At 55.3% G+C, this 13,168-nt stretch overlaps 5 protein-coding genes across 5 annotated transcripts; 2 read left to right on the forward strand and 3 right to left on the reverse strand.

Moving 5' to 3' along the window:
* On the reverse strand, positions 1 to 499 carry LTHEOB_9255 (DNA repair protein; the record flags this gene model as incomplete). Its single annotated transcript, XM_035518823.1, has 1 exon — positions 1 to 499. A coding segment is annotated over one exon (499 nt), but the record flags the coding sequence as incomplete, so codon positions are not given.
* An 816-nt stretch (positions 500 to 1,315) lies between these two features.
* LTHEOB_9256 (Calcium proton exchanger) lies at positions 1,316 to 3,103 on the reverse strand (the record flags this gene model as incomplete). Its single annotated transcript, XM_035518824.1, has 3 exons — positions 1,316 to 1,492; positions 1,543 to 2,383; positions 2,445 to 3,103. The coding sequence occupies 3 exons, from the start codon at positions 3,101 to 3,103 to the stop codon at positions 1,316 to 1,318; spliced, it is 1,677 nt and encodes a 558-aa protein (XP_035368861.1).
* Positions 3,104 to 5,169: 2,066 nt separating this feature from the next.
* On the forward strand, positions 5,170 to 6,378 carry LTHEOB_9257 (uncharacterized protein; the record flags this gene model as incomplete). Its single annotated transcript, XM_035518825.1, has 1 exon — positions 5,170 to 6,378. The coding sequence occupies one exon, from the start codon at positions 5,170 to 5,172 to the stop codon at positions 6,376 to 6,378; it is 1,209 nt and encodes a 402-aa protein (XP_035368862.1).
* A 481-nt stretch (positions 6,379 to 6,859) lies between these two features.
* LTHEOB_9258 (ATP-dependent RNA helicase dhx8) lies at positions 6,860 to 10,537 on the forward strand (the record flags this gene model as incomplete). The annotated part of the gene is made up of 1 exon (XM_035518826.1): positions 6,860 to 10,537. One exon carries the CDS (start codon positions 6,860 to 6,862, stop codon positions 10,535 to 10,537), a length of 3,678 nt encoding a protein of 1,225 aa, XP_035368863.1.
* A 954-nt stretch (positions 10,538 to 11,491) lies between these two features.
* LTHEOB_9259 (C6 zinc finger domain containing protein) lies at positions 11,492 to 12,337 on the reverse strand (the record flags this gene model as incomplete). Its single annotated transcript, XM_035518827.1, has 3 exons — positions 11,492 to 11,509; positions 11,677 to 12,086; positions 12,307 to 12,337. 3 exons carry the CDS (start codon positions 12,335 to 12,337, stop codon positions 11,492 to 11,494), a joined length of 459 nt encoding a protein of 152 aa, XP_035368864.1.
* Between the last annotated feature and the right edge of the window lie 831 nt (positions 12,338 to 13,168).

Raw genomic sequence — 13,168 nt, forward strand, 5'->3', positions numbered from 1 at the left:
TGTTGTTGTTGTTGTTGTTGTTGTTGTTGTTGTTGTTGTTGTTGTTGTTGTTGTTAACAGATGACCTCAGGCGCTTGCGCAGCAGACGCATCTGCTGCAAGTCTCGCCTTGCTGGCTTACGGCCAGGTGTGGAAAGCATAGAAGTTCCAAGGCGTAGTGGGGGTGATTGTCTGTTCCCGGGAGCAACCGGTGATTCGGAGCGGACAGTCGAAGTGAGAGGTGCGTTTGGTGTGGCGGGTGAAAGTGAATGCTCTCCTTGGTGGGTGTCTGGGGTGTCATCATCGTCGATGAGGATTGCGGAAGCCTTGTCGTGTCCAAAGTCGCGAAGGTTGCTTGGCGGCAAACCCACATCATCATCCTCCTCCTCTTCCGTCTTGACAGGTGTTTCGATGTCATCGATTTCAATTGCTGTTTCCCTGGTCGCACCGGGGTCTGTGGGTCTGGGTGGCTGTATGAAAGCCTGGTCTTCTGGCTCGGCCTTCACCTGTGTCTCACTCATGGTGGTTGTGAGTGAGAGTACGCGGCTTCACTAGAGGTCCAGATGATCAAGTCCGTCAATGTCTTTGGCTGCGACAGTTTGTTGAGCTTCGAAGAGGATGTAGAAGAGATGGAGGAGGAGGGTGTGTGGAAGTTGTTATATACCTCGAGGAAGATCTGCTGGACCCTGAAGTCAGGGTCCTCACAAATTGGGAAGGTGGTGATAAAAAGAAAAGAGGTCCACCATTGTACTCTCAAATTCAAAGTCTAAATCCCGGTGTCCGCGCAAGGCAGAACTAGAATGCCAATTCGGGACGACCTTTTTCCTTCTACGGTTCAGATCTGGTAGAAATAGTTACCGGACTTTCCCGGAATAACATTGTCGAATTCTCTTCGAGAAGCTTGAAGTTGAAATTTTAATTTCAAAGAATCGGGGGTGAGAGGTTCAGCATTTAAGAACAAAGAGTTGAGGAAATCATTATGTACAGTTGAAGCATTTGTTGAGCCATGGGTCTCATCTGAAATGCAAGGTCAGTGACCAAACTACGCTAACTCCAAGACGTAGGCTCGGGGGGTGAAAAAGTGAGAATTGAAGTTAACCAAGTGACATGAAAACATAAAGCAAGAAGCAGATCTAATACTAGTACAGTTCTTGTATTAAAACAACAAAGCCCGGGGTTACGGGGTATCATCTTGCTTTTTGAACCCTAATTAAGTCCATTGAAGTCGTAATCCAAACACCAAACCCCGAAACGCTCAAATAGCACGTAATAAATCGACCGGTGGTCCAGATCTTTGGGTCCTGTGGAACATAAAGTTTCGTTGATCGCAAATCCGCTTAATCGGGGTAAACGAAGGCGGCGACGGCGATGATCGTATAGGTAGTCATCAGGAGCATGCCCTCCAACCAGTTGGACTTGCCGTCTCCAATCAGATAGTTAACCAGCAAGACGGACACGAAAAGGACCGCAACCTGGAATCCGTCGAAAGAAAGGTTCATCTCATCAATGCCAATCTGAACATGTTAGCAGCGGATAACACCAGCGTCGGGCTTCTAGAACTTACAATCCAGCCAATCAGAACAGTCAGAGGGAGGACGAGCAGAGCAATCTGCGTGCTGGAACCAACAGCCACACCAATAGACAAGTCCATCTTGTCCTTCATGGCAACGGTGACGGCAGTAGCGTGCTCGGCGGCGTTACCGACAATCGGGAGCAGGATCAAACCCAGGAAAGTCTCGGAAAGACCCTTGCCATCGCCAGCAACCGAGGAGATGTTGTCGACCATGAATTCGGAGCAGAAGGCAACCAGAACGGTAGAAATGGCAAGCGCAACCAAGGCACCAGTCACAGTCAAGACGGGGACCTCCTCATCATCATCGTCGTCGTCATCGTCCTGCTTGTTCAGGAGCTGGTCCTCGTGGATCTTGCCTCCAACAGCGCCCGCGGCAGCAGCGCCAATGCCCGCAAGTCCCATGTTGGTGGAACCAGCCTTGACTTCCTTGGTTCTCTTCTCGACCTTCTTGCTTGGCTCGTTGTACATGACAACATGGGTCTTGAGCTGGAAAAGCAGATAGCAGCCATAGACGAAGAGGAGGATGACGGAAGTGCCGCGGGAAAGCGCGTCGGTATCGACAAGATCGGCGACCTCGTCCTTGGGCTCAACCCACATGCGGAAAACGGTGGGAATGATCAGACTTGCGACAGCCAGAGCGAGCAAGCTGGCGCTGGTCTGAGCAACCGTGACGTTGAAGTGCTGCTCAACACGGCTAACGCCTCCGAGGAAGAAGCACATGCCCATGACGAGGAGCAAGTTGGAGAGCATACTGCCAATGAGGGACGTCTTGACGATCGTAAGCTCCCTCTTCACGAGCGCCTGAATACCGACGATAAGTTCGACGGCGTTACTGAAATTTCCTGCGTCAGCTGACTTGTATGTGGGGTGATGCGACTAAAAGATAAACTTACCCAAAAGACGCGTTCAACAGACCGCCCAAAGTCTCTCCAATGTGCAAGGCAAGCTCTTCGGTGGCATAGCTGAGCATACCAGCCAGCGGCACAATGGCAATGAAGTTGATGACGAAAACGATGATGCCGTTCAGGTGGGCATAGTTGACGGCAAAACCGGCGGGGACGGCGAGGAGCAGGATGTTAACCCAGGAACCAAAAACGACGTGCTTGAACTGGGTCCAGGGAGTGATGATGGGCTGCTTTTTCGTGCGCTTGGTGCTCGACCGGCGGTTCAAGCTCTCAGGCTTTTCCTCCTCGTCGCTGTCCGTCTTGTTCGTCTTTCTCCTGGTAAGTCCGTCGCTGGCTTCGCCATTTCCATTGGCGGTGACTCCAAAAGGCTCGGTGGAGCCGCGCGACGGAGGCGGCATGGTTGCGGCATGTACAGGGCCGGCTTGGCCGTCGGGGATCCTGTTCAATTCGACTTCGCCGGCGACACAAGCCTCGGAGTGGGCTCTCGAGTGGTGGGTGTCGTGCGACTCGCGCGGGTTCTCCTCATCGTAGAGCGAGTCGCCGGTGTGGGAAATCTTTCGGGCCCAAGGATTCCATTGGGTGGAGCCCTTTTTGGCCTTCCATGCCGTGTGCCGGGCTCGGGACTTGATGGTGTCTAAGCGGTACATGGTCAACGGTGGAGTCGCGGGTGACGAGGGTTGGGCAGAACTTACGCATGCTGTACTCCTGGGGCGCAGGCTCGGCTCGGTAAATTTATTGGGGGCAGGCAACGAGGCTGCCGGGCGGGTGCAGGCGGACCGACAGTGCGCGTTTGTTGTGGGCGTAGGTGGCCTGTGAGCGCAGGAATTCGGGAATCGGCCGGCTGCTGGGCGGGCTGGGATTTTGTACGACGAGGGCAGCGCTGCTTGGAGAGATTGCAGCGTCGCCAGGGAGGTGATCAGGGCAGGGTGTCTGTGGCGCGGCTCGGCGATCAGTGGGCCGGCGAGGGCGTAACGCCGATGGGTGAAGGGGGAGCGAGGCTAGCTGCGCACGACGCGTCCTCAATAATTTCCGTGCAAGGCGCGGCTGGATGGGCTGTGTTGTTGCTAACCGCCGCGAAGGCAGGGCGTCATCAGATGTACTTGTACTGGGTGCTGTTTTGACGCTGATGCCGCGCCAAAACAAGCTTCTCAGCATTGTTGACGTTCACTGGTGCCACGAAAGGAGCCACGGTTCCAAGCTTGCTTGACTGGAGGCCAAGTACTCTTGATCTAAGCTACCCCCCGCAAGCGCCACGCCTAAAGCGCGGCCCCGCCCCGGCCCATTCGTTCTTAGCCGGTTGGCTGTCGTCGGCGGCGGCTATCTCGCTCGCCGTTGCCCTGCGGTCCACCGGAGACGGTGAAGCAGTACGCGCCGGCCGTCATCGTCTGATCCGACATGCAGATGGGCAGGAGGATTCCCCATCAGCGCCGCCAGTCTGTGCGGATAATTCGTCGCGAAGGCCCGAGTGGCTGTAATAAAACGAACGCTATGAGCCGTAGATCTTCCACCATGGCCTTCGCGACCTCGGGCTAGCTTTTTTCCCTCAGCTAGCGACGTAGGTACCCACGTCGTCATGCGACCTGCCAAATGTCTCAACGTATGTGGCGGGGTGCGGGACGCCATTCATCACCACGCTGCACCGCCGCAGCTTCTGCGCCACAGTCGCCGGCTTCTCGATAGTTTCCAGAAGTTCTGGAATCATCCGTCCGCAGCATTGCACCAGCGATTTTGGGCAAACAACGCGAAGAACTCGCGCCGGTGGGGGCTGAGCTTAGTACTTAGCTTTTGTGCACCGCCTTCACGATGCTGCTGACCTGGTCAGCACCCCGCTCCGCATTCGTGTCGACACGCTATCGGCTGTGCTGCGTGTCCCCACTCCGGGCTCTTTAGAATGAGGCCATCTGTGAAAGGGGCCAAGGTGCGGTGAAGATGGTGTTTCACCTCGCGCGGGCCTGTGCTCCTCGTCGCTGTATGGCAGCTGGACAGTGTTGAGCGGAAACCCCCGCAGTCGGAGTAGTTGCATTGCCGGTGCTGATTGCAATACCTGGTGCTGTCGGATCTTGTGGGAAACGGGCTAGACGAGAGTAATGCCGCGGTCAGCGGCTGACGCAGATTTCACAGCTCACGTTGCGAGAGAGCGTTTGCTCGAGGTCTGACGTTTCGATGAGCTGTCGCAGCTGTCACGTTTGACCAAAGGGCTACCAATCAGTGACACAGGCTTCGTCCCTGTCAGAGAGGGTTGGACTGAGAGAATAAGGCCGCACAGTGCGAGGCTTAGACGGCTCTAGCCGAAGTCAAAATGAGTGCTGGTAAGCGAGAGCGCCATTACCACACAAGGCAGGTATAGCTGCCTGAGTACACCGCCCAGTGCGATAGTAGTAAGCGTAGAAAATCAAATTGATCAACTCGTGATTGCAGGATGCATCAGCCTGAAGCGTACTTCATATCCAATGCCAAGTCGGACAGGCAGCCGCCCAGGCCCTAGTGGCTTTGAATCTGTTGGACCAGTGTGGCTGCTGAATGGACATAACGACGAAATTTCAATTGTTGGATGCAGTTGTCGTCTGACGCCAAGTGATCCTTCGATTTGTATTCGGAACGCGTTCAACGCCACATAGACGAGGAATATGGCCCCCACGGTGCCATTAGGTCCCTTTTCTCAACCCTCAAATCTGGGGCGTTGGAACCCTTTTGCAACCGCCAGACCTTCGAAATGGCAGCGTCAATCATCTTGGATCCACAGCAGCCATTTTACTTATCCGGAGACACAGTGAAAGGCCGTGTTCGGTATCAATGCCTCAAACCCAGAGCCGTAGAACGCGTCGAGGTCAAGTTCTGGGGCCGAGTCAAGACTACCATCAGCGAAAAGAATAATCTTAGCGGATTGTACAACCAGTACCGAGACCGCGTCTGTCTCTTTGAGGACAACCTGATTTCTGACGTCAACACTACCCTCGCCACTGGCGTCCACAACTGGCCTTTCGCCTTCACCTTCCCGACAACGGCCGCCCCAAGAGAAGTCAAAAGCTGGGATTCGAAACGCACAGAAAAACAATTGCCTGAGACGGTCCTACCTCCTTCTTTCCAGCTCAACGCCCAAGGCCTGCTCACCGGCTACTACAGCTTTATAGCGTACTCGTTAGTAGCCTACGTCCACTTCAGCGACAGGAAGCTGAAGAAGAAGCCGGAAACCGCAGAGATATTGTTGGAGTTCATCCCATCCGCCGACGACAAGACTCCAGAATTGGAAGGGGATGCCCCGCACGACAAAGATTGCAGCATCCGCGGATTTGAGCTCGTCCCGGAAAGTGAACGCCCGAAGCTGAAGAGGTTTAGTTTCAGCAACCCTACCAAGCCCACCTTTCGGTTCCGCATCACTGCTTCAACACCAAAGTATGTGAGACCAACCGAGCCTTGGAGGCTTTTGGTCGCTCTGGAAGTCTTACCACCCGAGTCCAAGGATGTCACGGTCGCTACTCCGCCACAATTCGTGTTGAAGTCGATCAACATCAAAATGAACTCTAAGTTGGTGCTAAGGGTAGTACGAGGCATGGAGCATGTCCGCCAAATCCGCGAAGACGATGCCGGGGTTACTTTCCAGAACATGGGAGTCCTCACGCCAGGAAAGCCAAAGGAGATCGCCATGGGTCAACTGAAATACAAGCCAGCGACCACCAACTTGTCAAGCGTGAGCCGGCGATACAAGCTGCTGGTCGAGGCGGTGATTGAGACTGCGGACGGCGCACAATCGTTCAAGCTGAAGTGCAAGGAGCCGGTAACTGTCGGGGCGCTGCCAGTGGGAGCTCGAGGCGGGGGTGAGGCTCAAGCACAGTTGAGAGGCAACATTGAAATGGCGATTCTGAAGGATCTGGCGGCGACGGCGGCATTGGCGGGTCCTATCTTGGAAATGCTTGCAGGATGAGTCGAGATTTTAGACCACTGATACTCCTACCAGCAACGTCTTGGGGATTTTAATGAGAGCAACAAATCAGTTTTTCTGAGTGCGAGAGCCTGAACATGTGCATTACTGATTGCGATTCATCGAAAACGCTGTAGAAGTATATGGAACCGAGTACTGCCGAGGATCAGAGTGGCAAGGTCACCTGTCATTCTGGACCCTTTCAATCGCTCTGGAGCCTAGGAAGAATATGGGAGTGTGCACGTTAGGTGTACCTGGAGCCGTGTGGGTGGCGGGGGCGGCGGCGCTCACCGCCCGCGGAGGCTAGGCAGCCCTAGCGCGGATTTCTTGACTATCAACCCGTCGCCGCAAGCCAGCCGCGCAAATCGTCACGACAACGCGCGCGAGCTTTCCAGATATTCGCGCGCCCAACGCGCTCCCTCCCCTACGTCACCGCAACCGTCGCCTCCTCCTTGTCGAGCTGTGCTGTCGCAAACCACCCGCCATGGACGACCTCAGCTCGCTCGAGCTCCTGTCGCTCGTGTCGAAGGTGACCTCCGAGCTCGACAACCATATCCATGTCGCCGACAAAACCCTTGCGGAATTCATCATCGACCAGCACTTGCAATGCAAGTCGCTCGATGAATTCAAGGCGAAGCTCGTCGAAATCGGCGCCGAGGATTTCCCTCCGAGTCTCGTCGAAAGCATCGACCGGCTGGTCCTCACCATGCACCCCAAGTTCAAGAAGTCCAATGGTGCAGGAAGGACGGTACAACAAGAAGAAAAGCCCGAGGATGAGCGTGAAAGGAAGGCTAGGGTCTTCAAGGGCCTAGCGATCGCCGACCAGGAAGTTCCCAAGCCGTACGACGACTCCGCCTTACTGGATGAAGATGCAAAGGAGGGTGGTTTGGATGACACTTTTGCCATGTTGGAGAATCTCGCGGGCAAGGCAGGAAATGGAGGCAACTCATCCACTAGGAAGCGCAGCCCCAGTCCCTACAAAGACGAGAGCTACAGCAGGAGCAAGACGAAGAGATCCCGCAGATCGCGCTCACGGTCGCGCTCACCCTACAGGAGCCGCCACCAAAGCAACAACGACGACTACATGTTCGAAGATGAGTTTGGCAGGTCGCGCCCTGCCAAAGACTTGACCCGGACGCGCGAGCGTGACTATGACCGGCACGATGACCGCAGGGGCAGACACCGCCGCCGCCACGACTACGACGACGACTTTCGCGAAGCCCCTCTCCCTGAGGTGGACGATGCGCCAATTGTTCACAAAATATACAATGGTCGCGTTACGGGTCTGAAGCCCTACGGCGCTTTCGTAAGGCTGCATGGTGTCAAAGGCCGGGTTGATGGGCTGGTTCATGTGTCGCGTATGGCTGAGGGCCGTGTCAATGACCCCTCGGACCTTCTGTCGCGGGACCAGGAGGTCAAGGTGAAGGTCACGGAAATCAAGGACGGAAAGATCAGTCTTACCATGAAGGAGGTCGATCAAACGACAGGCGAAGATCTTGCACCCGAGCTGAGAGTAGCGTCGGGAGCCAATTCAGAAGGTCTAGGTGGCAGGTTGTCCAACGGCCGCTATGGCAACCTTGGGACCGAGGCCCCCATTGCCAGCAGCAATTTCAGTGGACCACCTCCCGCAAAGAAGAGATACGCCTCGCCTGAACGCTGGGAAATCCAGCAGATGATCTCCGCTGGCCAAGCACGTGCTTCAGACTACCCAGGAATCTACGACACGTTTGACAACGTTAACGAACATGGCATGCTCGAGGAGGAGTTGGACGTTGACATCGAAGTCAAGGAGGAGGAGCCTCCGTTCTTGGTTGGCCAGACTAAACAGTCGCTTGAGCTTTCGCCCATTCGTGTCGTTAAAGCTCCCGACGGTTCTCTCAATCGTGCTGCAATGTCGGGCGAGCAGCTTGCGAAGGAGCGGAAGGAGTTGCGGGCCCAGGAGGAGCAAGACAAGAAAGCCGCTGAGGCATCTCGCGTGGATCTCAGTGCTCAATGGAATGATCCCATGGCTGGTCCTGACGATCGCAAGTTTGCCAGCGACTACCGTGCCGCACCTTCTGGCCAGTCCAATGAGCCTCTTCCTGAGTGGAAGAAGATTACCCAAGGCAAGACGGAGACTGGAAAGCGGACGAACATGTCCATCAAGGACCAGAGGGAAGGCCTGCCTGTCTTCAAGTTCCGCAACCAGCTGCTTCAAGCCGTACGCGAACACCAGCTCCTTATTCTCGTAGGCGACACTGGTTCAGGAAAAACCACCCAACTTACACAATACCTTGCAGAGGATGGGTTTGCCAACAATGGCATGATCGGCTGCACGCAGCCGCGTCGTGTAGCGGCCATGTCTGTTGCTAAGCGTGTGGCAGAGGAGGTCGGGTGCAAGCTCGGTGCTGAGGTTGGCTATACCATTCGTTTCGAGGACTGTACTAGCCCGGACACCAAGATCAAGTACATGACGGATGGTATCATGCAGCGCGAGATCTTGTTGGACCCGATGCTGAACAAGTATTCCGTCATCATCCTCGACGAAGCGCACGAGCGTACCATTGCAACTGACGTCCTCTTCGGTCTCCTCAAGAAGACGCTCAAGAGGCGTCCCGACATGAAGGTCATTGTCACATCGGCAACTCTGGATGCCGACAAGTTCTCGGAGTACTTCAACAAATGCCCCATCTTCTCCATCCCGGGACGCACCTACCCAGTCGAGATCATGTATTCCAAGGAGCCTGAAAGCGATTACCTTGACGCAGCCCTGACGACAGTCATGCAGATCCACCTGACTGAACCCCCAGGTGATATCCTACTTTTCCTGACTGGCAAAGAAGAGATTGACACGAGTTGCGAAATCCTCTTTGAGAGGATGAAGGCGCTAGGGCCTGGTGTACCTGAGTTGGTCATCTTACCCATCTACGGTGCTTTGCCCAGCGAAGTCGCCAGCCGCATCTTCGAGCCACCTCCCCCGGGTGGCAGGAAGGTCGTCATCGCAACTAACATCGCCGAGACGTCCATCACAATCGACGGAATCTACTTCGTGGTTGATCCTGGTTTTGTCAAGCAGACAGCGTACGATCCGAAGCTGGGAATGGACCGCCTTCAGGTCACACCCATCTCGCAAGCTCAGGCCAAGCAACGTGCTGGCCGAGCTGGTCGTACTGGTCCTGGCAAGTGTTTCCGATTGTACACCGAGGCAGCATTCCAATCAGAAATGTTACCCACCACGATCCCCGAGATCCAGCGTCAAAACCTCTCCAACACCATTCTCATGCTGAAGGCCATGGGTATCAACGACCTTCTTGGGTTTGACTTTATGGATCCGCCGCCGACTAACACTATGCTGACTGCTCTGGAAGAGCTGTATGCACTTGGTGCGCTCGATGAGGAGGGTTTGCTCACCCAGCTTGGTCGACAGATGGCTGACTTCCCTATGGACCCGGCTTTGTCAAAATCACTCATCATGTCCGTCAAGTTGAAGTGTTCGGATGAGATGCTAACCATCGTCTCGATGATCTCCGCTACCCAGACAGTGTTCCATCGGCCAAGGGACAAGCAGCACCAGGCCGACAATAAGCGGTTGAAGTTCAACGATCCGCACGGCGATCACTTGACTCTCCTTAACGTCTACAACGCGTGGAAGCACTCAAAGTTCTCGGTGCAATGGTGCTACGAGAACTTCATCCAGCCAAAGGCCATGAAGCGTGTCGCCGACGTGCGCGACCAACTAACCACCATCATGAAGCGGTACAAGTCGCCGATTGTGTCGTGCGGCCGTGACACGCAGGCGGTACGCAAGGCTCTCTGCTCGGGCTTCTTCCGCAACGCGGCGCGCAAGGACGCCACGGAGGGCTACAAGACACTGGTCGAGGGCAACACGGTGTACATGCACCCGTCGTCGGCGCTGTTCCGCGCGCCGGCCGAGCACGTCATCTACAACAGCGTCGTCGAGACGCAGAAGGAGTACATGCACATCCTCACGGCCATCGAGCCCAAGTGGCTGGTCGAGGCCGCGCCCAGGTTCTTCCAGGTCGCCCCGACGGACCGGCTCAGCAAGAGAAAGAGGGCGGAGCGCATCCAGCCTTTGCAGTCGGGCAAGGATGCAGAGGGCGACGCTTGGCGTCTTTCGGCCCAGAGGAAGGGCGGACGTGGTGGTGGTGGTACGTGGGGCTAAGTCCAATATGCCCCCTCATTGTTTTCTTTTCTTTTTTTTTACTACTGCAAAAAGGGAGTTAGATAATTCGCGTCTCTGTTCTAGGCCAAAACTCTGAGAGCGCAGCAAATCTTCAGGCCATGACCGCCAATCCTGATCAACACCCCAATGTCCAGGATACCACTCATATACAGGATCAGTCGTAGATGACAAACGACATCAGTCGATACGGATGAGATCATCTACATCCGGATTCACTTTAAGTAGTACAGAAAATGTCGGCGAAAAGAATTCATCAAGGACAAAAAAAAAGTGGAAAGAATTGGCGTTAGTGATAGGTAGCTGTACAATAGCAACTCTTTTGACGTCATATGCTCGTTTTCAGGGTATTCTTTTGTGAAAGTTACACCAGGCTCGCGTGGGCACTCGAAAGTTTAAGTCCCACTTAGGAATGCTTAAATCGATAGCCGACACGTGCGTCCAGACGTGGACTTCAAATGCCCGTGCGGTTGAGGCTAACTCCTTAGGTGGAAGCGTCACATTTTCGTCGAAGGAAGACCACAAGGACGATTTAAGCCAGGACAGTATGTTCAGCAAACATTGGTATTTGGGTCTGGACGAATGCCTTTACTGCCCATCCATTTTTCCCTTCTGACTGTGAACATGCAAATAGGTATCATTTGTTGCTTCATACTACACTACGTTTAAAATCCAGGCCCGGCGGATAGAGCTGGGGAGAGAGAAGTGACGGCACAGAGATCACAGAAAAAGAGTAAAAGGATACAAAGAGAGAAGGTGGATTCTGGCCCTACGGTACCATACATGAATTCGATTGGGGGTGTTTGAATTGGTTTTCTTTTTCGTAGTTTACCACAGACGGAAAAACAAAAGGAGTGGCAAACTTTAAGGTAGGTGATACCAGGAATTGGATAAGAAGCCGGAAGGATAGCAATGGTGACGCGGATAGGTCTCGAGCTATTTCTTAATCCAGCCCTGTGAAAGCAAGCATGTCAGCAATGTCCGTCTTGTATCCGGGAAAAAAGAAGTTGCATGGTAGAAAACACGCATATGCCAATCTCCAAGCAATACCACCCCCAAATCGTCTCAAAATTCCCACCAAAAACAGAAGCAACACTCCGCTACTAAAAGCTTTCACTCACCTTCTCCTTCATCTTCTCCCAGTACCCCTTATCCCTCTCAGACCCGGTGCCGGTCAAGTGAGCATCACGGCTGCTCGGCGTCGAGTAGATGCTGCCGCTGCGTTTCTGGAACCGCGACGGCGGGACTTTGCTCGCATCCCACTCCTTGCTCTGACGACGGTCGCGCGTGGGCGACCCGCCGCCGCTGCCGCCGCCGCCTGCTGACGACGAGCCGCCGGGCATGTGCATGTCGTCGTCGTCGCCGGCGATCCGGTCCAGCTTGTCGCCGCCGAAGGGGTCGTGCATCTGCAGGCCGCCGTGGTGGTTGTCGCCGAGGTCGTCGTCGATGGCGCTGGTGTCGGCGCCGTTGGCGGCGGCTTTGAAGTCCGTGTTGACGGTGGGGTTGCTGCCGGCTGGGGTCGCGTCTATGCCTGGATTGTCCAGAAGAGGGAATTGGTTAGTATATTGAGGAATTAGGGTCGGAGGGAGCGGAGGGATGGATGTCAAAGAATGGGGATCAGTCATTGGATAGCTGAGACTTGATGGCCGGAATCCAGTGGAAGATGGCCTGAAAGAGTGAAGTGCTGAGTGAGGCGAGGGCAGCGGAAGGGCAATGGTGGGATTTCAATGGCCATGTGTCCTAGGACTTACCGCTGGCGGCGCTCGTCGTGTTTGTGTCCATGCCGGAGGCTGAGCGGGAGTCTGGCACAGGGCGGATGTCGATGTGAACGTTGTTGTACTCCAGCGTGGAATGAGGGCGACTTAGCAGCAAGGCAACTGCTAAGCTCCACTAGCTACGAGTCAAATAGTCCTCGGCGCAGTACTTGAGTGGTGAGCCGCTGTGGGGCAGCTTGGGAAGAAGAGGAAAGCTCGCTTTCTCGTTCGAGCAAGGACAAAGAGGTTAGAGGGTTCTCTTCCCGTGGCGGGTGGTCGCGCGTCTGCGGCCGGGGACAGGGTAGATAAAGGATTCCGGTGCCAACCTTCTCTGGGAAAGAAGCAATGACGCCCAGTAATTCTTACCCGCCGTCCAAGAAGCAAGCGTGCCTTCGCGAACGACCCCACCGACGTCAGGCCCAAGCCCGCATCACCCTTGGCTCGCAGCCAGTAAGCTTCTGCGCGCGCGCGGTGGTCCGCTGGGCGCTGCTCTTGGCGGCCAAGTCGTGGCTGGTGCCATTGGTGCGTGGCCGAAGGCAGTGGCAGGAGAGCAGGAAGAGTCGAGGGCGCGCCGAACAAAGAACGACGTCAACGGACAGAAAGTCGGTGCCACGTTCCGGGGTCTTTGCTGTGCCCGCGTGCAGCAGCTGACGCCGGCGGGAGCGAATGGGAAGCACTGGGCCAAGCGTTAGCTGGAGGCGCTAATTAGCCACAATGCTGCGCGGTGATGCGGGTGTGGTGCTGCGGCGTCCAGACAGAACGCAGGAGTGATGGACCCGCGCGTCATGCCGTAAACGCGGGGGCCCAGTGTGACGCTAGCCCTCGTCATCCTTGATGCACCGCCTACTGTTCGCCGTCA

The sequence above is a fragment of the Lasiodiplodia theobromae genome, assembly GCF_012971845.1.
Source record: "Lasiodiplodia theobromae strain AM2As chromosome Unknown scaffold_31, whole genome shotgun sequence".
Lineage (NCBI taxonomy): Eukaryota > Fungi > Ascomycota > Dothideomycetes > Botryosphaeriales > Botryosphaeriaceae > Lasiodiplodia > Lasiodiplodia theobromae.